The sequence below is a fragment of the Chiloscyllium plagiosum genome, unplaced genomic scaffold (genome assembly GCF_037043375.1).
Source record: "Chiloscyllium plagiosum isolate Xiang-an unplaced genomic scaffold, Cpla_swu_hap1 HiC_scaffold_5, whole genome shotgun sequence".
Lineage (NCBI taxonomy): Eukaryota > Metazoa > Chordata > Chondrichthyes > Orectolobiformes > Hemiscylliidae > Chiloscyllium > Chiloscyllium plagiosum.
Genome location: NW_028270143.1, coordinates 123,773,039 through 123,795,306, shown reverse-complemented (window position 1 = coordinate 123,795,306; position 22,268 = coordinate 123,773,039). Strand labels below are relative to the sequence as shown.

The window sequence follows — 22,268 nt, the reverse complement described above, 5'->3', positions numbered from 1 at the left end:
GTTTCAGTGACAGGGAGCTGAGGCTGATTTGGAAGTAGGCAAGGGGAGTAGAATGGGTTTGTAGAATAGACCCATCCATCCTACTGTATCCCCACATTTACCATGGCGAGCCTACACATCCCTGAACACGACAGACTCTTTATTTTAGCATGGCCAATCCACCCTGACCTGCACACCTTTGGACTTTGGGAGGAAACCGGAGCACCCGGAGGAAACCCATGCAGACATGGGGAGAACGTGCAACCTCTACACAGACAGTTGCCCGAGGCTGGAATCGAACCCGGGTCCCTGGCGCTGTGAGGCAGCCGTGCTAACCACTGAGCCACCCTGATACCCACGTAGCTAGGACTTCATCTCTTGAGAACAAACGCAACACTCGGGATGCTCGGAGAGTCTCAGCTCGAATACCAGTGAACCTTACATGGTATCAGCATCCACCCTGCTGATCACCGGGCTGTATGAGGCAGCCACCATCATCGTTTAGGATTGGAATCTGCAGGGTCCACTTGCTTTTGTCTCAAACAACACGTCGTTTGCTGCCCGTTAGTGACCGACGTACTGGTGACACTGATCAACATTGTTAGGGAGATGGATGGCCCCTCTGTCTTACCCCTTTGACATCCTCGTCCACCAAGGTCACATGACATTCTCATCTTGAGGGCTGCTTCAGTCAGGCACCCCTCAGAATTAATGCTTTCCACTGCTTGTGCACTCTCTCAGAATCTGAGAGAGAGCTGCTCGTGATTAAATGGATTGCTAACCGATTTACCCAGCATGCCTTGCTTCACTCTGTTGTCTCTAGGCTGCCAGGCCGTATGGGATGGTGTGTTGTGCTGGCCCTACGCTGCTTTTGGACAGATTGTCAATGTATCCTGTCCAAGGATCTTCTTACAGTTCAACCCAACTTTAGGTAAGATGCAATCTAAGAATAGCAGTTATGGTACAGAATCTGGCCCATTGTGAGTGTGGTGCTGGGAAAGCACAGCAGGTCAAGCAACATCTGAGGAGCAGACCTTCACTGGTTCTATGACCCTAGTGCCAACCTCCTGCCTTTGCCCCATATTCCTGATGGAGAAAGTGAGGATTTCAGATGCTGGAGATCAGAGTTGAGAGTGCAGTGCTGGAAAATTTAAACAATCCTTGGATAAGCACATGGATGATGATGGGATGGTGTAGGGGGACGAGCTGACAATAGTTCACAGGTTGGTCCTTCTTGATGAAGGGCCTGTTTTGCGCTGTATTGTTCTATGTTCTAAAAGCACAGCAGGTCAGGCAGCATCTGAGGGAGCAGGAGAATGTACATTTCTGGCATAGGCCCTTCATGAAGAAAGACTTGCGCGTGACCTTCGGATGCTGCCTGACCTGCTGTGCTTTTCCAGCACCACTCTCTGCCCTCCTATCCCTGACCACTCTGTCCAAATAGCCATCCGCTCCTCTCTTGAACATCTCCATTGACCCTGCTTCCACTACATTGTCAGACACTGCATGCACACCCAAACTGCTCGCTGGGTGAGAAAGGTGCTCTCTCGCTTGCTCCATCTGCACACCTTTTTAAATCCATTCCCTCTGGTTGTTACACCCTTTATGAATGGGAACAGCTTCTCCCCATCTCATGAATTTGAAAGCCTCCTAATTTACATTGATCCAGACCCTTGAACAGGAAAGTGCCCCGTGGAAGTCTTATAAAACTGAGTGGCACAGTGGTTAGCACTGCTGCCTCACAGCGCCAGAGACCCGGGTTCAATTCCTGACTCAGGCGACTCTCTGTGTGGAGTTTGCACATTCTCCCCGTGTCTGTGCGGGTTTCCTCCGGGTGCTCCGGTTTCCTCCCACAGTCCAAAGATGTGCAGGTCAGGTGAATTGGCCATGCTAAATTGCCCGTAGTGTTAGGTGCAGGGGTAAATGTAGGGGAATGGGTCTGGGTGGGTGCGCTTCGGCGGGTCGGTGTGGACTTGTTGGGCCGAAGGGCCTGTTTCCACACTGTAAGTAATCTAATCTAAAAAACAAAGGTGTGACACTTGGCTCTGTGAGGAGGCATTAGCTCCGATGACAGATAGTTTGATCGGAGAGTAGGTTTGATGGAGTGCCTTAAAGGAGGGAGGAGACAGAACCAGGCAGAGAGGTGTCAGAAATGAATTCTGGAGATTGAGAAACAATACAGTCATACAACACAGAAACAGACCCTTCAGTCCAACTCGTCCATGCTGACCAGATATCCCAAATTCATCTAGTCTCATTTGTCAGCATTTGGCTCACATCCCTCTAAATCCTTCTTATTCATATACCCATCCAGATGCCTTTTAAATACTGCAATTGGCAAGGCAAGGTGGCTCAGTGGTTAGCACTGCAGCCTCACTGTGCCAGGGACCTGGGTTTGATTCCAGCCTCGGGTGGCTGTCTGTGGGGAGTTTGCACATTCTGCCCGTGTCTACGTGGGTTTCCTCCGAGTGCTCTGGTTTCCTCCCACAGTCTAAAGATGTGCAGTTAGGTCAATTGGCCATGCTAAATTGCCTGTAGGGCTGTGTAGGTTAGTTGCATTAGTCAGGGGCAAATATAGGATCGGGGAATAGGTCTGGGAGGGTCACTCTTTGGAGGGTCGGTGTGGACTTGTTGGGCTAAAGGGCCTGGCTCCACACTATTCTAATTCTAATTGTACCACTTCCTCTGGCTGCTTATTCCATATCCATTACACCCTGTGCATAAAGAAAGTTGCCCCTTTGATCCTTTTTATATCTTTCCTCTCTCACCCTAAACCCTCTAGTTCTGGAACCCCCCACCCCAGGGAAAAGCCCTGGTCTGTTTACCCTATCCACACCCCTCATGATTTTATAAACCTCTTTAAGGTCACCTCTCAGCCTCCGACGCTCCAGGGAATAAAGCCTGTATGAATTTCTATGAAATCCCTCCCTCATTCTCCGAAACCTCAGGGAACATAGTCCTGAACAATCAGTCTCTCCTTATTTATCAGCCCTGACTTCCCAGGAATCAGAACCAGAGTCATAATCCTCAAGTGGAACAGTGCGGGGAGGGAGAGAGTATGTTCGGCCTTTGTCCCTAACTTTAGCAAACTTGAATTTTCTTCTGAAAGTATGTACAAACATCAAGGGCCAAGGTAATTCTGGAAAACATGAAGCATAGACTAAGACAAACAAGGTTCACTTTGTGCACCCTCCTGTGGACCAGTGATTGAAGGATAGAACGATGAGTGGCGTTGCTGACTAATTGTGTTAATTATTCTCCAAAGATAAAACCTACGACAAATCCAAATTACAGGCAAGGAATCCTCCTCTGCGCTGGAGGGCTATTGGAAACCTGACTCCAAATTCATGTGTTCCTTCTAAGTGTGCTATGTTCACTACATGTTAAGCCTCAGATACCATATGCTCTCTTCCTCCTGTTAGGCCTCAAGCCTGTCTTTTGTTGAGCAAAGTAATTCGGACATGACCGGCACGTCATTACAGAACAGTGCAGAATTCATGAGTGTTCAAAAGAATGTTCTGGAATCCTCTGGCCTGCATGGGTTGGGGGTGGATCCCCACAGGAAGTGCACTCTCTAAGTCTTGAACATAGGACATAGAACAGTACAGCACAGGAACAGGCCCTTCGGCCCACAATGGTGTGCTGACTATAACACCAAATTCAACAAATCCCTTCTGCCTGCCCTTGGTCCATATCCCTCCATTCCTTGCATATGCTTGTGCTTATCTAAAAGCCCGTTAAATTCCCCTATTGGATTTGCCTCCACCCCCACCCCTAGCAGCGTGTTTCACACCCCTACCACTCTGTGTAAAAAGAACTTGCCCCCATACCTCCTTTGAACTTTCCCTCTTTCACCTTAAATGCACGCTGTCTAGTTTTATACATTTTAACTTTGGGACAAAGGATTCTGATCGTCAACCCTATCCATGCATCTCATAATTTTATAGACTTCCATCAAGTCTCCCCTCGGCCTCTGCTGCTCCAGAGAAACCAACCTGAGTTTTTCCATCCTCTCCCTCTAGCTGATACCCTCTAATCCAGGCAGCATCCTGGTAAACCTCTTCTGCACCCTCACCAAAGCCCCCACATCCTTCCTGTAATGTGGCGACCAGATGTGAACGCAAGACTCTCAGTGTGGCTTAACCAAAGTCTTATAAAGTTGCACCAGGACATCCTGACTCTTGAACTCAATTCCCCGACCAATAAAGGCAAGCACGTCATATGCCTTCTGGAGACGTTGTAGAGTTTTATGGAAGGATTTTTAGAGCCTAGGACATGGAATGTTGTAAGTATAGGCACCAATGGGGAATGTTGAAGGGGGTATCGCCATAGCAACACTTTAAGGAACAAGGCTACTGCCATTATCTGCGAGTGAAGGAGATATGGACAATAAAGACTAGAGGCTTTCACATCTTGGAAATGAAAATATATCTTTGCACTTTGATCCCAGAGAGCTCCACCACTGCTGTGGTTTATATGTAGAGAGTGAGGGACCATTTTGAAAATAAAAATCAGACTTTGTATATCAGTCCTGCTTGTTGCTAGGTTACCTGATGACGTCAGGGATACCAAGTGCACCATGGGTATTTCCACGCAATTCTGGACCAATTTGAGAGAACGTTCAAAACCGTCTGGCCCTGGGTGTGTGGCAGGGAAGGATGTTTGAGGGGAGAGGCTGATTGATTGTGGATTTTCAGTGCTGGAATCTTTCATGCTACTGCCATTTTAATCTGTTTACCAGGCACAATCACAAGAAACTGTACCAGTGCAGGATGGTCCGTCCGATCACCAGCAAACTTGACCACTTGTGTAATGGACGCACCGGTACTGACAGCTGAGGTGAGTGTCTTTTCCCTGACCTCTGAAGGTAACCTTTCTGGCACAACCAGCTGGTCCCCAGCACCGAAACAATCCAAAGAGAAATCAGGATGGCATTCCTTGCAATAATGCCTCCTCATCCTCTTCAAGTATGAAGACATTGGAGAGGTCAAGAAAGGCAATGGAGACTTCGGCCTAGTTAACTTCCATTCGCCTTCCGTAGCTCATTCCCATTGGCCATCTGCATGCTCTTAAAGGGACTGCTGCGGTTCTAGAAGGCAGCTCACCACCACCTTCCCATCAGAATGGGCAGTTCTCTCAAGAAATGGGTAATAAATGCTGGTCTAGCCAGTGAGGGTCATATCCCACGTGTGAATTAAAAATAAACTTTCCCCTGGAGAAGGTGGTGGTGAATGCCGGAAATCAGAAACACGAACAGGTATTGCTGGAGAAACTCAGCTTCACTGAAGAGAGAGAAACAGAGTTAACGTTTTGGGTCCAGTGACACCGCACATCAGCTCTGATGGAGAGTCATCTGCTGTCAAAACGTGTCTTCTCTCTCCTTCTCTCTCTGTTTCTTTCTTTCTCTCTCTCTCCTTCTCTCTCTGTTTCTTTCTTTCTCTCTCTCTCTCTGTCTCTCTTTCTCTCTCTCTTTCTCTTTCTCTCTCTCTTTCTCTCTCTCTCTTTCTTTCTCTCTCTCTTTCTTTCTCTCTTTCTCTCTCTCTTTCTATTTCTCTCTCTCTCTCTCTCTCTCTTCCTCTCTCTCTTTCTCTTTCTCTCTCTCTCTCTTTCTCTCTCTTTCTTTCTTTCTCTCTCCTGTCTGACCCCCAGTGAACTCTCCAGCATTTATTATTTTCAATACCATTCCTCAGAACCTGTTGTGACTTGGGTAGAGGTGGTGACTGTGGGCTGGGACTCGCAACGAATAGGTGGACAAGGATTGTAAATACAATTAAAACACTGGAACTTGAAAGCACGGGAAAGATTTTCCATTACCTTCATACCTTGGTCCGCTGTAGACTGATGGATGGAGATTAATTGCTGTGATTATTCACCAGCCCTGATTACCATTGGCTCATGGAATGAAGCCAGGATTGTAGATGGACCTTGTTCTTTAATTATTTGCCTGCCAATTCCTTTGTTCCTATTTGAGTATCATCCATCAAAACAAAGAGGAGTATTTACATTGCTTGTTCCTTGTGGAGCTGCTCTCTGAGAGAATGAAACCCAGTGATTATTGGATTGATACCAAGGTCAGTCCAAAAGCTTATCAATGACATCTGCATCTTTACGAGATCTTTCTTGCATTTTCCGATGTTTTCCACACTCTCCTGACAGAACCCGAGCTCTGATTCATCGTTTGCACAATAAACGAATCCAGAAAGTACCAGGGCACACGTTATAAATGTACACAATTAATCGAAGGTGAATTAGAGTTGGAATTATGATTAGGGATAAGCAACAAACACTGGGATTGCCAGCAATGTTCATATGCCCCTGAAATAAGGATAGAATTAAGCTGATAATTTTAGAAACAGGGGAGATTTGAGCAGGAGTAGACCCCTCTACCCTGCTCCTTCATTCAATATGATCATAAAACCATAAGACCATAAGACATAGGAGCGGAAGTAAGGCCATTCGGCCCATCGAGTCCACTCTGCCATTCAATCATGGCTGATGGGCATTTCAACTCCACTTACCCGCATTCTCCCCATAGCCCTTAATTCCTTGTGACATCAAGAATTATCAATTTCTGCCTTGAAGACATTTGGCGTCCCAGCCTCCACTGCACTCTGTGGCAATGAATTCCACAGGCCCACCACTCTCTGGCTGAAGAAATGTCTTCGCATTTCTGTTCCGAATTTACCCCCTCTAATTCTAAGGCTGTGTCCATGGGTCCTAGTCTCCTCACCTAACGGAAACAATTTCCTAGCGTCCACCCTCTCCAAGCCATGTATTATAGAACATAGAAGAATACAGCGCAGTACAGGCCCTTCGGCCCTCGATGTTGCGCCGATCCAAGCCCACCTAACCTACACTAGCCCACTATCCTCCATATGCCTATCCAATGCCCGCTTAAATGCCCATAATGAGGGAGAGTCCACCACTGCTACTGGCAGGGCATTCCATGAACTCACGACTCGCTGAGTAAAGAACCTACCCCTAACATCTGTCCTATACCTACCACCCCTTAATTTAAAGCTATGCCCCCTTGTAATAGCTGACTCCATACGTGGAAAAAGATTCTCACTGTCAACCCTATCTAAACCCCTAATCATCTTGTACACCTCTATCAAGTCACCCCTAAACCTTCTTTTCTCCAATGAAAACAACCCCAAGTGCCTCAGCCTTTCCTCATACGATCTTCCTACCATACTAGGCAACATCCTGGTAAACCTCCTCTGCACCCGTTCCAGTGCCTCCACATCCTTCCTATAGTATGGCGACCAAAACTGCACACAATACTCCAGATGTGGCCGCACCAGAGTCTTATACAACTGCAACATGACCTCATGACTCCGGAACTCAATTCCTCTACCAATAAAAGCCAGTACGCCATATGCCTTCTTCACCGCACTATTTACCTGGGTGGCAACTTTCAAAGATCTGTGTGTACATGGACACCAAGATCCCTCTGCTCATCCACACTACCAAGTATCCGACCATTAGCCCAGTACCCCATCTTTTTGTTACTCTTACCAAAGTGAATCACCTCACACTTAGCTACATTGAACTCCATTTGCCACCTTTCTGCCCAGCTCTGCAGCTTCTCTATATCTTATCTTGTAAGTTTCTATTACATTTCCCCTTAATCTTCTAAACTCCAATGAATACAATCCCAGGATTCTCAGCAGTTCCTCATATGTTAGACCTACCATTCCAGGGATATTCCGTGTGAATCTCCGCTGGACACGCTCCAGTGCCAGTATGTCCTTCCTGAGGTGTGGGGACCAAAACTGGACACAGTACTCCAAATGGGGCCTAACCAGAGCTTTATAAAGTCTCAGTAGCACAACGGTGCTTTTATATTCCAACCCCCTTGAGATAATTGACAACATTGCATTCGCTTTCTTAATCACCGACTCAACCTGCATGTTTACCTTTAGAGAATCCTCAACTAGCACTCCCAGATCCCTCTGTACTTTGGCTTTACGAATTTTCTCACCGTTTAGAAAGTAGTCCATGCTTGTATTCTTTTTTCCAAAGTGCAAGACCTCGCATTTGCTCACATTGAATTCCATCAGCCATTTCCTGGACCACTCTCCCAAACTGTCTAGATCCTTCTGCAGCCTCCCCACTTCCTCAGTACTACCTGCCTGTCCACCTAACTTCGTATCATCGGCAAACTTCACTAGAATGCCCCCAGTCCCTTCATCCAGATCATTAATATATAAAGTGAACAGCTGCGGCCCCAACACTGAACTCTGCAGGACACCGCTTGTCACCGGCTGCCATTCCGGAAAAGAACCTTTTATCCCAACTCTTTGCTTTCTGTCAGACAGCCAATCCTCAATCCATACCAGTAGCTCACCTCGAACACCATGGGCCCTCACCTTGCTCAGCAGCCTCCCGTGTGGCACCTTATCAAAGCCCTTTTGGAAGTCTAGGTAGATAACATCCACTGGGTTTCCCTGGTCTAACCTACTTGTCACCTCTTCAAAGAACTCCAACAGGTTTGTCAGGCACGACCTCCCCTTACTAAATCCATGTTGACTTGTTCTAATCCGACCCTGCTCTTCCAAGAATTTAGAAACCTCATCCTTAATGATGCACTCTAGAATTTTGCCAACAACCGAGGTTAGGCTAATTGGCCTATAATTTTCCATCTTTTGTCTTGATCCTTTCTTGAACAAGGGGGTTAAAACAGCGATCTTCCAATCATCCGGGATTTTCCCTGACTCCAGTGACTTTTGAAAGATCTCAACCAACGCCTCCGCTATTTCCTCAGCCACCTCCCTCAGAACTCTAGGATGTAACCCATCAGGGCCAGGAGATTTATCAATTTTTAGACCTTTTAGTTTTTCTACCACTTTTTCTTTTGTAATGGCAACCATACTCAACTCAGCCCCCTGACTCCCTTTAATTGTTGGGATATTACTCATGTCTTCCACTGTGAAGACTGACGCAAAGTACTTATTAAGTTCTCCTGCTATTTCCTTATCTCCCATCACTAGGCTTCCAGCAGCAGTTTGAAGTGGCCCAATGTCTACTTTTGCCTGTCGTTTGTTTCTTATGTATTGAAAGAAACTTTTACTATAATTTCTAATATTACTGGCTAGCCTACCTTCATATTTGATCCTCTCTTTCCTTATTTCTCTCTTTGTTATCCTCTGTTTGTTTTTGTAGCCTTCCCAGTCTTCTGATTTCCCAGTGCTCCTGGCCACTTTATAGGATCTGTCTTTTTCTTTGATAGATTTCCTGACTTCCTTTGTCAGCCATGTCTGTCTAAGCCCTCCCCGGATAATCTTTCTCTTCTTGGCGATGAACCTCTGTACAGTGTCCTCAATTTTACCCACAAACTCCTGCCATTTTTGCTCTGCTTCCAGTCTATTTTCGTCAGTTCCTCTCTCATGCCCTCATAATTACCTTTATTTAACTGTAACACCATTACATTCGATTTTGCCTTCTCTCTTTCAAACTGCAGACTGAACTCTACCATGTTATGATCGCTGCTTCCTAAGTGTTCCCTTACTTTAAGATTTTTTATAAAGTCTGGTTCATTACATAGCACTAGGTCCAGAATAGCCTGCTCCCTTGTGGGCTCCATGACAAGCTGTTCCAAAAAGCCATCCTGTAATCATTCCATGAATTCCCTTCCTTTGGATCCACTGGCAACATTACTTACCCAGTCCACCTGCATATTGAAGTCTGCCATGATCACTGTCACATGAGTACAGCGTAAAGTTTACAATTGCCTTCTTAGGTTAGAATGATGCCGGGGCACAGCCTGAGTATAAATTCTTCGGGAAAAAGAATTCAAAAAAACAAAAAAAAGTCCGGCATTACAGACTTTCAGGACAAAATCATAGGAATAAATTAGAAAATTAAAGAGATAAGAAATTCAGAATAACAGTCACAATAGTACAATAAAGGGAAAAAAAAAGAAATTTAAAAAGAACAGAATTTAAGATAAAGTCTATTTCATGGCCCTGGGTATGATGACGCATATCTTGGTCACTTTAGCCACAAATAGCTATATTGACCTCCATCTTGAAAACGCAATGCTTTGACCTCAACTACTTTCTGTGGCAGGCTCCCAATCCTCTGGGGGAAGAAATTTCTCCCCATCTCAGTCAGAAAAGGTTTATCCCACATCCTTAAACTGGGACAAAATAAAAACTGAGAGAACTGCAGATGCTTTAAATCAGAAACAGAAATTGCTGGAAAAGCTCAGCAGGTCTGTTGGTGGGTCTATTGTTAAAGTTCACTTGAGAATGGAACTTTAAAAACGTTCTGCGATTGACAGATGAAAGAAGTGAAACCAACACGGTCATTCTAAAAGATGAGAGACTTAACAAACAATCCAGGCCTTTTTCAATATATAATTTCAGTTAAATCACACTGTAAATGTTTGCTATAAATTCTGCGCCTTATGATCTTATGCTTCCCAACCACCTGATGAAGGAGCAGTGCTCTGAAAGCTAGTGTGCTTCCAAATAAACCTGTTGGACTATAACCCGGTGTTGTGTGGCCTTTAACTCGGCAGGTCTGTGAAGAGGAATCAGAGTTAACGTTTCAGGTCTGGTGACCTTTCCTCAGAGCTCACGGTAGCTCAGAAAATGTTGGTTTATATGCAGAAGATAGGGTGGGGGGAGGGGGAAATTAACTACTACCCATTGTTATCCATGAACAGTCCCCATTAACAGCTATTCACCCACCTAGCTGGATCGTTATCCTCTCCTTTGTCTGTCCAATTGGTCTTCTGTTTGGGCTCTATTCCCATCCAATGTTTACTCCCTACCCTCTCCCCTACCCTACCTTCTGCGTATAAACCAATGTTTTCCCAAAACGTTAACTCTGAATTCTCTTCCAAGATGCTGCCAGACCTGCTGAGCATTTCCAGCAACTTCTGACCTTAAACTGTGACCCCTGGTTCTCAACCCCCGCCCCCCCCCTCCCCCCCACCGTGGGGAACATCCTATCTGTGGAGAGAGTGAGGACTGCAGATGCTGGAGATCAGTCGAGAGTGTGTGGTGCTTGGAAAAGCACAGCAGGTCAGGCAGCGTCCGAGGAGCAGGAGGGTCGACATTTTGGGCTAAAGCCCTTTGTCAGGAATTCTGATGAAGCGCTTATGCCCGAAATGTCGATTCTCCTGCTCCTCGGACGCTGCTTGACCAGCTGTGCTTTTCCAGCACCACACTCTCGACCCCCTACATCCTTTCTGTATAATGTTTCCAGCCCTGTTAGAGGTTTATAGGTTTCTGAGATTCCCCCTCATTCTTCTAAACTCCAGAGAATACCATCCTTACCCACTCGATCTCTCCTTATGTGTCGGTTCTACCATCCCCAGGAATCGATTTGGCCAACCTTCCCGCGTTCCGGAATTATCAGACATAAATGTCCAGCTCTGCCTTTATCTCCAAGGGGAGGTGCTGATGTCTGATCCATGACCGTGGGATGCATGCATCCTTCTGAAGTTAAATTCACCAGGCGCCACCCTGGTGGGGGCATTTAATACCCACACAGGGGCAAGCAGAGTAGGTGGATGTTGGCATCAACCAGAGAGTAACACTGTCATGTTGCAGTGCGAAGTTAAAAGTCACAGAACAACAAGTTATAGTTGTAAGGTTTAATTGGAAGCACTAGCTTTCGGAGCGCTGCTCCTTCATCAGTTGGTTGTCTTCCAATTAAACCTGTTGGACTATAACCTGGTGTTGTGTGATTTTTAACTTTGTACACCCCCAGTCCAACACCGGCATCTCCACATCATGACGCTGCCTAGCAGAAAGCTGACCATGGGTCACCTGCAGCAAGGTTTGATTTGACTGGCTCCATTTGATTTATTACTGGTAATGTGTACCAAGGTGCAGTGAAAAGTGTTGTTTTACGTGCTACACAGGCAGTTCTTACTATACAAGTGCATCAGGGTGACAGAACAGCATGCAGGATACAGTGTTGCAGTCACAGAGAAAGTGCAGAGAGAGAGAGAGATCAACGTTAACATTTGAGGCAAAACTGAAAGAACTGCAGATGCTATAAATCAGAAAGAAGAACAGAAGTTTCTGGAAAAGCTCAGCTGGTCTGGCAGCATCCGTGAAGTGAAATCAGAGTTAATGTTTCAGGTCCGGTGACCCTTCCTCAGAAGCTGCCAGACCTGCTGAGCGTTTCCAGAAACTTCTGTTTTTGTTATTGACATTTGAGAGGTCGGTTCAAAACTCTGATAACAGGAGGGAAGAAGCTGTTCTTGAATCTGTTGGTATGTGTTTTCAAACTTTTGTATCTTCTGCCTGATGGGAGAAGGTGGGAGAGAGTATAAGCGGGGTGGGAGGAGTTGTTGATAGTGTTGGCTGCTTTCCCGAGGCAGTGGGAAATATAAATGGAGTCAATGGTTGGAAGGTTGGGTATGTGTGATGGGCTGGGCTGTGTTCACAGCTCTCTGTAATTTCTTACCATCCTCGGTAGAGCAGTTACCATACCAAGCTATGATGCATCCAGATAGAATGCTTTCTATGGTGCATCTATAAAAAATGGAAAGAGCTCATCAGTCACTGAGAGGCGAGTTAGCAAATGATTTCTGTTCCAATTGTCTCCAGAATCGTTTCAAGTTGCCCATGTCTACAGGGAACGGGGTGGCAGGTATTGAAGGATCTGGTTGGCGTGGATGAGTTGGACCGTAGGGTCTGTTTCTATGCTGTATGATGCTGAGGTGTCACCAGGGATGACTTAGTCCTGGCCTCTACACTAATCAGCGCAAGAGCCGTCGGCATGGACCCTGACTAATGGTGGTTCCTGTCAGTGGAGTGATGTGGGCCAGTGCATTGAATTGAATTGAATTGAATGTATAGTCCCGTGTACAGAGGCACAGTGAAAAGCTTTGTCTTGTGAGCAATACAGGCAGATCACAGAGTTAAGTAGCGCAGATAGTAAATAATAGGTAAACAGCGGCAAAAACAGAATCACAGGTACAGGCAAATGTTAAGAGTTTGTGAGTCTATTCAGTGTTCTAACAACAGTCGGGTAGAAACTGTTGTGAAACCAGCTGGTGCGTGTGTTCAGGCTTCTGTACCTTCTCCCCGATGGTAGAGGTTGTAGAAAAACATTGCCAGGGTGGGATGGATCTTTGAGGATGCTGGCGGCCTTTCCTTGACAGTGGGCCTGGTAGATGGATTCTATAGATGGGAGGTTGGCCTTTGTGATTCTCTGGGCTGAGTTCACCACTCTCTGTAACCGTCTCCGACCTTGAATGGTACAGTTGCCATACCAGGTGATGATACATTCAGGCACCTATAAAAGTTGGCGAGGGTATTCACCGTCATGCCAAATTTCCTCAGCTGCCTGAGGAAGAAGAGACGTTGTTGGGCCTTTGTAACCAGTGCATCCACATGAAGAGTCCAAGAAAGCTTGTTGTGGATGAACACTCCCAGGAGCTTGACACTCTCCACTCGTTCCACCTCTGTGCTGTTAATGTATGGGGGGGGGGGTATGAGTAACATCCCGTCGAAAGTCAATAATGAGTTCCTTGGTTTTGCCAGCATTGCGAGCTAGGTTGTTCTCAGTGCACCATGTTTCCAGGTCTTCCACCTCCCGTCTGTAGTCTGTTTCGTCGCCATCTGAGATTCGACCGACTATGGTGGTGTCATCAGCGAACTTGTAAATGGCATTAGTCTGGTATTTGGCAACACAGTCATGGGTATACAGTGAGTACAATAAGGGGCTGAGTACGCACCCCTGGGGGGTTCCAGTGTTGAGTGTTAGTGAGGATGAAATATTGTCCCCAATCTTCACTGTGGGTCAGGAAACCGAGGATCCAGTTGCAGAGAGTGGGGCTTAGTCCGAGATCACTAAGTTTAGTAATCAGTCTCGAGGGGATAATAATGTTGAAGGCTGAACTGTAGTCAATGAGTAGGATTCTTACGTAGCTGTTCTTGGTGTCAAGATGTTCCAGGGAGGAATGAAGGGCAAGTGATATAGCATCTGACGCGGATCTGTTGGTCCGATAGGCAGATTGGAGTGGGTCAAGAGTAGTGGGGTGTCTGGAGTTGATTAATGCCATGACCAGCCTTTCAAAGCACTTCATGACCACCGAAGTTAGGGCCACTGGGTGGAAGTCATTGAGCCATGCTGTGTGAGCCTTCTTAGGCACAGGGATGATGTTGGCCCTCTTGAAACAGGCAGGGACAGTGGCCTGCTGTAGGGACAGGGTGAAGATGTCCGAGAAGACCTCTGCCAGTTGATCTGCGCATGCTCTGAGTGCACGGCCTGGTACTCTGTCTGATCCCAACGCTTTCCTTGGATTCACACGAAGGAAAACTGATCTGACCTCTGATGCAGTGACTGTTGGGATAGGATGTGTCGGAGTAGGTGTTACCTCTCCGCCAAAATTCTACTCAAAGCGAGCATAGAAGGCGTTGAGACGATCTGGGAGGGATGTGTCATCGTCTGTTATCCTGCACTGCCTCTTTTTAGAATCTGTGATGTCATTCAGTCCTTGCCATAGTCACTAGATGTCTGTCTGGGTCTCTAGTTCGGATCGGTATTGGTCCTTGGCTGTCTTAATGGCTCTGTGAAGGTCATACTTGGATTCCTTATATTTGAGTAGGTCTCCTGATCTGAAGGCCTCACACCTGGTGTTTAGCACGTTCTGTATGTCCTGATTCATCCAGGGTTTCCTATTGGGGAACACCCGGATTGACTTCCTCAGTATGCAGTCCTCCGCACACTTGCTGATAAAGTATATGAGGCAGTGGTTATCATTATGGGAAGACGGAGTAAGCTGAAGGCAGTCCAGGGATTAGAATGAACTAGGAATGTAAACAGGAATCACACAAATATTAATTTGCAGAAGGAGCCATTTGATCTATCCTGACAGTTTCTTCTCTGCCAATTGGCATTAATACTTAGTGCCTTTCTCTGTAAACCTGCAGATTATTTCCTTTACGAGTTGCTCACAGACAGAGGTGAGGTTGTTCGCTCCCTTTTGGTCTGCGGCGTGACAGATAGGACAAAGAGAGGGTGACACAGACTAGGGCAAGCTGCTGGAAGAAGGAGGAGGAGGAGGAGCAGCAGCGTGTCCGTGAGAGAACGTCTCCTTTACCTTCCTGCTCTGCCTTCTTAGGTTCAAATCCTCATGCCTCAAGGGTCAGGTTTGGCAGGAGCAACAGCCAAAACAAGAAGCAGCCATTAATGTTGTCTTTAGCTTGTAAATTCAAATAGACTGTAAAATGAGAGAGAGAGAGATTTCCTCTGGCTATCCAATAACTGGACCCAAGGATAAGGGGAAGTGGTGGTGGAACACATCTGTCACTGGGTTAATGATCTGGGGGCTGAGATTAAGGTCAGGGGCTAAAGCCATACCCTGGCAGTGGGTGCAATTTCATAGAGTCCCTACGGTTCAGAAAAGGGCCATACAATCCAACAAGTCTACACTGACCCTTTGAAGAGCATCCCACCCAAACCCCCCCCACCATTTCCCATGGCTTGTCCATCTAGCCTGCAGATCCCTGAACACTACGGGCAATTTAGTATGGCAAATCCACCCTAACCTGCACATCTTTGAAATGCGGGAGGAAGCTGGAGCACCCGGAGCAAACTCACGCAGCCACAGGGAGAATGTACAAACTCCACACAGACAGTCACCTGAGGCAGGAATCGAACCCGGGTCCCCTGGCGCTGTGAGGCAGCAGCGCTAACCACTGAGCCACAGTGCTCACCCATTGAGTTAAAATTTGATTAACAAACTGGGAATTGAAATTAGGGTCCGTAATGGTAACTGTGAAACTATCATTGATTTGTTATAGAAACCCATCTGATTCACTAATGTCCTTCAGGGAAGGAAACTTCTATCCTTACCTCGTTTGGCTTACACATGACTCCAGCCCTGCAGCAATGGGGTTGGGTCCCAACTCCCCTCTGACATGGCCCAGAAATCCACTCAGGTCCAGGGTATGATGATGGGCAGCAAATGCTGGCCTTGCCCACGTCCCGTGAAATAATACGGGAGAAAAGAGAGGGACGTGTGTCAGTGGGTGTGGGGCATGCGTGAATAATTTGTCGTGTAGTAGTACGCAATAAAACAGAAGTACTGTGATGCAGAGAGAGTCCTTCAGCCCATCATGACTGCACTAGCTCTCCAAATCAACATGGTGTCTCAGTGCCAGTCTCCATAAGATAGCACAATGTTTCAGCTCAAATAATCACCTCTTTAATGACACACTTGGGGAACTGGGAGGAACTGTGTACTGTTTGCTATAAGAACTGTGCCTTTGTAGAAAGTACCATTGAAAGATAGAACATTTTAACTATTTGAAATTTAAGTTGCCAACAAAACAGTGTTTGCTAATTCGAGTTTTGGTTTAATGATTTGTTACAGTGAAAGTTCCCTTTGAAATGTGCAATCCTAATGTATTGTCCTTTTCTGCTAATGACTGCAAGTTCACAGTTCACGGGTGACACGGTGGCACAGTGGTTAGCACTGCTGCCTCACAACGCCAGAGACCCAGGTTCAATTCCCACCTCAGGCGACTGACTGTGTGGAGTTTGCACATTCTCCCCGTGTCTGCCTGGGTTTCCTCCGGGTGCTCCAGTTTCCTCCCACAGTCCAAAAATGTGCAGGTTAGGTGAATTGGCCATGCTAAATTGCCCGTAGTGTTAGGTGAAGGGGTAAATATAGGAGAATGGGTCTGGGTGAGTTACGCTTCGGCAGGCCGGTGTGGACTTGTTGGGCCGAAGGGCCTGTTTCCACACTGTAAGTAATCTAATCTAATCAAACTCTGTCAAACCTCCGCTCAACACTCCCGGCTGGAAAGGGTAAAATCCCAGTTACTTCAGTTTCTGGATGTGACTAAAGTCTCTTGTTACGGTTCCAATAAATCTGTCCCTACAGTGTGGAGCCCAGAATTGATCACACCACATGTACTGCTCCAGCTGGATCTAACCAAGGCTTTAGCAAGCTTTCACATGTCTTCCTCGCTTTTTTGCACTTCCAGTCTTTATTTATACCCAAGGAGGCTGGAAGCCATTTCAACAGACTTCCCGGCTTGTTCCATTGTTTGTGACACTCTGTTTCTGCATCTCCTGCCTCATTCTTCTGAAAAAGCTGAGCAGTTTCTGATCATTTCCCCAGCCTGTCTGGGTCCTCAGTCATGATGATGATATTCCCTATAGTGTGGAAAGTGGCCCTTCGGCCCAACAAGTCCACACCAACCCTCCGAAGAACAACCCACCCAGACCCATTCCTCTACATTTACCCCTTCACCTAACACTACGGGCAATTCAGCACGGCCAATTCACCTGACCCTGCACATCTTTGGACTGTGGGAAGAAATCAGAGCGCCCAGAGGAAACCCACACAGACACAGGGAGAATGTGCAAACTCCACACAGACAGTCACCTGAGGTGGGAATTGAACCCAGGTCCGTGGCACTGTGAGGCAGCAGTGCTAACCACTGAGCCACCGTGCTACCCTTATGATCGTATGCAATGATGGAGCAGATTCAGATGGGCTGAATGGCCTACTCTAATTCTGATCTTCCTTGTCCTGAGCTCTGTTCCTATTCTCCTCAATTTTAGCTTTTGCCTTTTGGATCATCAGCAAATCTTATCATTATGCCTTATACTGCACACCCAGGTGGGGGTGGGGTTGGGGGTAGGGGTGGGGGTCTGGGCACACACTGGTTACGTCCCTGTGCCTGAGACAAGACTCACTCCAACACTTGTCAGCCAAGGAAGGAGTGTTCAGAGTGAGAGAGAAAGTGAGGACTGCAGATGCTGGAGATCAGAGCTGATAATGTGTTGCTGGAAAAGCGCAGCAGGTCAGGCAGCATCCAAGGAGCAGGAGAATCAATGTTTCAGGCATGAGCCCTTCTTCAGTCCTTCATAGTGTGGCCAAACAAGTTGAGTATCAGATTTGTAAATCCTTCCAATATATTTTAAAGGCAGTCTGGAAGAGTGGGAGAGATTCCTGGTCAGTTAAGTGATAGAGACGATGTTGGAGCTGGTATGATCACTTGTCATATCTCCAGGAATGGAGTCTATACCATCACTGTCCATGCAGAGTCATAGAGATGTACAAAAGTGAAACAGACCCTTCGGTCCAACTCGTCCATGCTGATCAGGTATCCGAACCTAAGCTAGTCCCATTTGTGAACACTTGGCCCATATCCCTCCAATCCCTTCCTATTCATATACCAATCCAAATGCCTCTTAAATGTTGCAATTGTACTAGACTCCATCACGTACCACCCTCTGCATGAAAAGCCCCTTAGGCCCCTTTTATATCTTTCCCCTCTCACCCTAAACCTATGCTCTCTAGTTCTGGACTCCCAAATCCAAAGAACTTGTCTATTTATCCTATCCATGCCCCTCATAATTCTGTAAACCTCTATAAGGTCTCCCCTCAATCTCTGACACTCCAGGGAAAACAGCCCCAGCCTGTTCAGCCTCTCCCTCTCGCTCAAATCCTCCAACCCTGGCAACATCCTTGTAAATCTTTTCTGAACCCTTTCAAGTTTCACAACATCCTTCCGATAGGAAGGAGACCAGAATTGCACACAATATTCCAACAGTGGCCTCACCAATGTCCTGGACAACAGTAACATTACCTCCCGACTCCTGTACTCAATGCCCTGACTAATAAAGGAAAGCATACCAAACGTATTCTTCACCTATCCTATCGACCTGCGACTCCACTTTCAAGGAGCTATGAACCTGCACTCCAAGGTCTCTTTGTTCAGCAACACTCCCTAGGACCATACCATTCATTGCAGAAGACTTGCCCTGATTTGCCTTTCCAAAATATCTCCAGGCAAAGGAGCCTGTACCGTCACTGTCCGTATCTGCAGTTAATGGAGCCTGTACTGTCACTGTCTACATCTACAGGCAATGGAGGCTGTACCATCACTGTCCAAATCTACTGGCAATGGAGCCTGTACCATCACTGTCCACATCTATAGGCAATGGAGCCTGTACCATCACTGTCCACACTACTGGCAATGGAGCCTGTACAATCACTGTCCAAATCTACAGGCAATGGAGCCTGTACAATCACTGTCCACATCTGCAGTTAATGGAGCCTTTACCATCACTGTTTACATCTATAGGCAATGGAGCCTGTACCATCACTGTCCACATCTACAGGCAATGGAGCCTGTACCATCACTGCCCACATCTACAGGCAATGTAGCCTGTACCATCACTGTCCATATCTACAGGCAACGGAGCCTGTACCATCACTGTCCATATCTACAGGCAATGGACCCTGTACCATCACTGTCCAAATCTACAGGCAATGGAGCCTGTACCATCACTGTCCACATCTACAGTTAATGGAGCCTGTACCATCACTGCCCACATCTACAGGCAATGGAGCCTGTACCATCACTGTCCACATCTACAGTTAATGGAGCCTGTACCATCACTGCCCACATCTACAGGCAATGGAGCCTGTACCATCACTGTCCACATCTACAGGCGATGGAGCCTGTACCATCACTGTCCACATCTACAGGCAATGGAGCCTGTACCATTACTGTCCATATCTACAGGCAACGGAGCCTGTACCATCACTGTCCATATCTACAGGCAATGGAGCCTGTACCATCACTGCCCACATCTACTGGCAATGGAGCCAGTATCATCACTGCCCACATCTCCAGGCAATGGAGCCTGTACCATCACTGTTCATATCTACAGGCAATAGAGTCTGTACCATCACTGTCCATATCTACAGGCAATGGAGCCTGTACCATCACTGTCCACATCTACAGGCAATGGAGCCTGTACCATCACTGCCCACATCTACAGGCAATGGAGCCTGTACCATCACTGTCCAAAACTACAGGCAATGGAGCCTGTACCATCACTGCCCACATCTACTGGCAATGGAGCCTGTACCATCACTGCCCACATCTACAGGCAATGGAGCCTGTCCCATCACTGCCCACATCTACAGTTAATGGAGCCTGTACCATCACTGCCCACATCTCCAGGCAATGGAGCCTGTACCATCACTGCCCACATCGACTGGAAATTGAGCCTGTACCATCACTGTCCACATCTACAGGCAATGGAGCCTGTGCCATCACTGTCCACATCTACAGGCAATGGAGCCTGTACCATCACTGCCCACATCTACTGGCAATGGAGCCTGTACCATCACTGCCCACATCTACAGGCAATGAAGCCTGTACCATCACTGTCCAAAACTACAGGCAATGGAGCCTGTACCATCACTGTCCATATCTCCAGGCAACAACATGCCTGGAAGGTTGCACGTTGCTACAACATCAAGGTCAGGCCCCTTAGTGAACTGTTATACGCCCCTCCCCCCATGTGTTAGTGATGAACACTGTCACTAATGGGATGGTGTGGGGTGAACTGGAAGACCAGAGACTTTTTCCTCATCAACCAATTCCAACAATATCTCTGAAATAAACAGCAATATTGCTCTGATACTTCCTGCTGTCCTTGGGAATAAAACTTCATGTTTGTTTGGAGAGATCCTCCCCTCTCATCAATGAGTCTCTGAGTTTAGACTGATGGGGGGGGGGGGGATCTGAGCAGACCCGATTTAGGGAGGGTGTCGCCCCAAAGTGGGGAGTTTAGAACCAGGGGACATCGTCTAGGGGGATATGGGTAGGCCATTCCGGACTGAGATGAGGAAGCATTTCTTCACCTGGAGGGTAGTAATCTTGTGGAAGTCCCTGTCACAGGAGGCAGTGGTGGTCAAGTCACTGAATATGTTCGAGAAAGAGATAGATCATGTATTAAAATTCAAAGGCATTGAGAGGCATTGGCAGCACTGGGAGGCAGTGGCCTAGTGGTATTATTGCTGGCCTATTAATCCAGAGACCCAGGTAATGTTCTGGGGACCCAGGTTCAAATCCCATCACGAAAGATGGTGGAATTTGAATTCAATTAGAACCTGGAATTAAGAGTCTAATGGTAACTGTAAATCTGATTGTTGGGAAAACCCATTTGATTCACCAATGCCCTTTAGGGAAGGGAACTGTCATCCTGACCTGGTCTGGCCTACATGTGATTTCAGATCCACAGCAATGTGGTTAACTCTTAACTGCCAACAGGACAATTAAAGATGGGCATAGATGCTGGCCTGGCCAGCGATGCCCTCATCCTGTGAATGAATGATCAATAAAAGTGGGAATATGGTATTGAGATGGAGGATCAGCCATGATCATATTGCATAGCAGAGCTCGGGCTGAATGGCCTACTCCTGCTGCTAGTTCCTACATTTTTTTGCTAGCTTTGTACATTGTTGATGGTCTCCAACGTTGTCCCTCCACAAAATGAGGGCCCTGGACATGACTCAGAGAGTCACATGGTCACTTCACGCCCAACGCAGGTCAGTGATGAGAGGTTGGGGAAGATGCGAAGATCCTTTATTCCCTGGTGAAGATCTTGGGAGTGGGGAAGGCTGGCGAAGGCCTGAGTCATTACTGTCTGCAGGTTACTCGCTTCTTTTTCTTCGGGAGGGATTCCAGCGCATGGTTCATTTTGCCACATGCAGGCTGCGTCAGCTCTCCGACCTTCTACACTCTCGGCTGTGCGCAGCGGTGGGGCTGCTGCCCACAAACACAGCACTACCTGAACCGAAGGGTGTTGTTGTTGTTGAGAGCCTGCTGAATCCAGTGCCGTTTCCTCCCAGTGAGTCTGTGTTCTTTCAGTGTATTTTTAGTGATGGTTTTAACACGACGAGGAAGCTGTGAACAGCACTCCACTTTATTGTGTACCTTCCCAAGTACTCATTATTGGAGAGACAGTCTAATTCTTTGATGTTGGTACCAAATTGTTTGCCGGAGATCTCTCGTTTATAAATGCTGCACAATCACGGGTTTATCCCTCTCACATCTGAAACGTTCCAATTGATGCAAGCCACTGTTTCAGTTCACAAAGAACACGGGCACAGAACTATTCAACCAGCCCCACCATTCCACACAATTGTATCGGATTGAACATTTCAGTATCTTTTACGTATCCCATTCCCATTTCTCCGTACTCCATGGGTGAGTCATAGAATTGTACAGCACAGAAACAGACCCTTCGGTCCAACTCGTCCATGCCGACCAGATATCTTAAATTAATCTAGTCCTATTTGCCAGCACTTGACCCATATCCCCCCAAACCCTTCCTATTCATACACCCATCCAGATGCCTTTTAAATGTTGCAATTGTACCAGCCTCCACCACTTCCTCTGGCAGCTCATTCCATACATGTACCACCCTCTGTGTGAAAAGGTTACCCCTCAGGTCTCTTTTATATCTTTTAGGGGAAAGTGAGGACTGCAGATGCTGAT

At 46.9% G+C, this 22,268-nt stretch overlaps 1 protein-coding gene across 2 annotated transcripts in view; it reads left to right on the top strand.

Annotated features, from left to right (window-relative positions):
- Nucleotides 1–22,268, top strand: part of ghrhrl (growth hormone releasing hormone receptor, like) — a 78,720-nt gene that overhangs the window by 7,665 nt on the left and 48,787 nt on the right. The window contains exons 3-4 of one of the 2 annotated variants that reach the window (XM_043690845.2): nucleotides 803–910; nucleotides 4,721–4,818. In XM_043690845.2, coding sequence (XP_043546780.2) covers nucleotides 803–910; nucleotides 4,721–4,818 — 206 coding nt within the window. The remainder of the gene's footprint in view (nucleotides 1–802; nucleotides 911–4,720; nucleotides 4,819–22,268) is intronic. The other variant, XM_087986855.1, reaches the window with a different exon arrangement.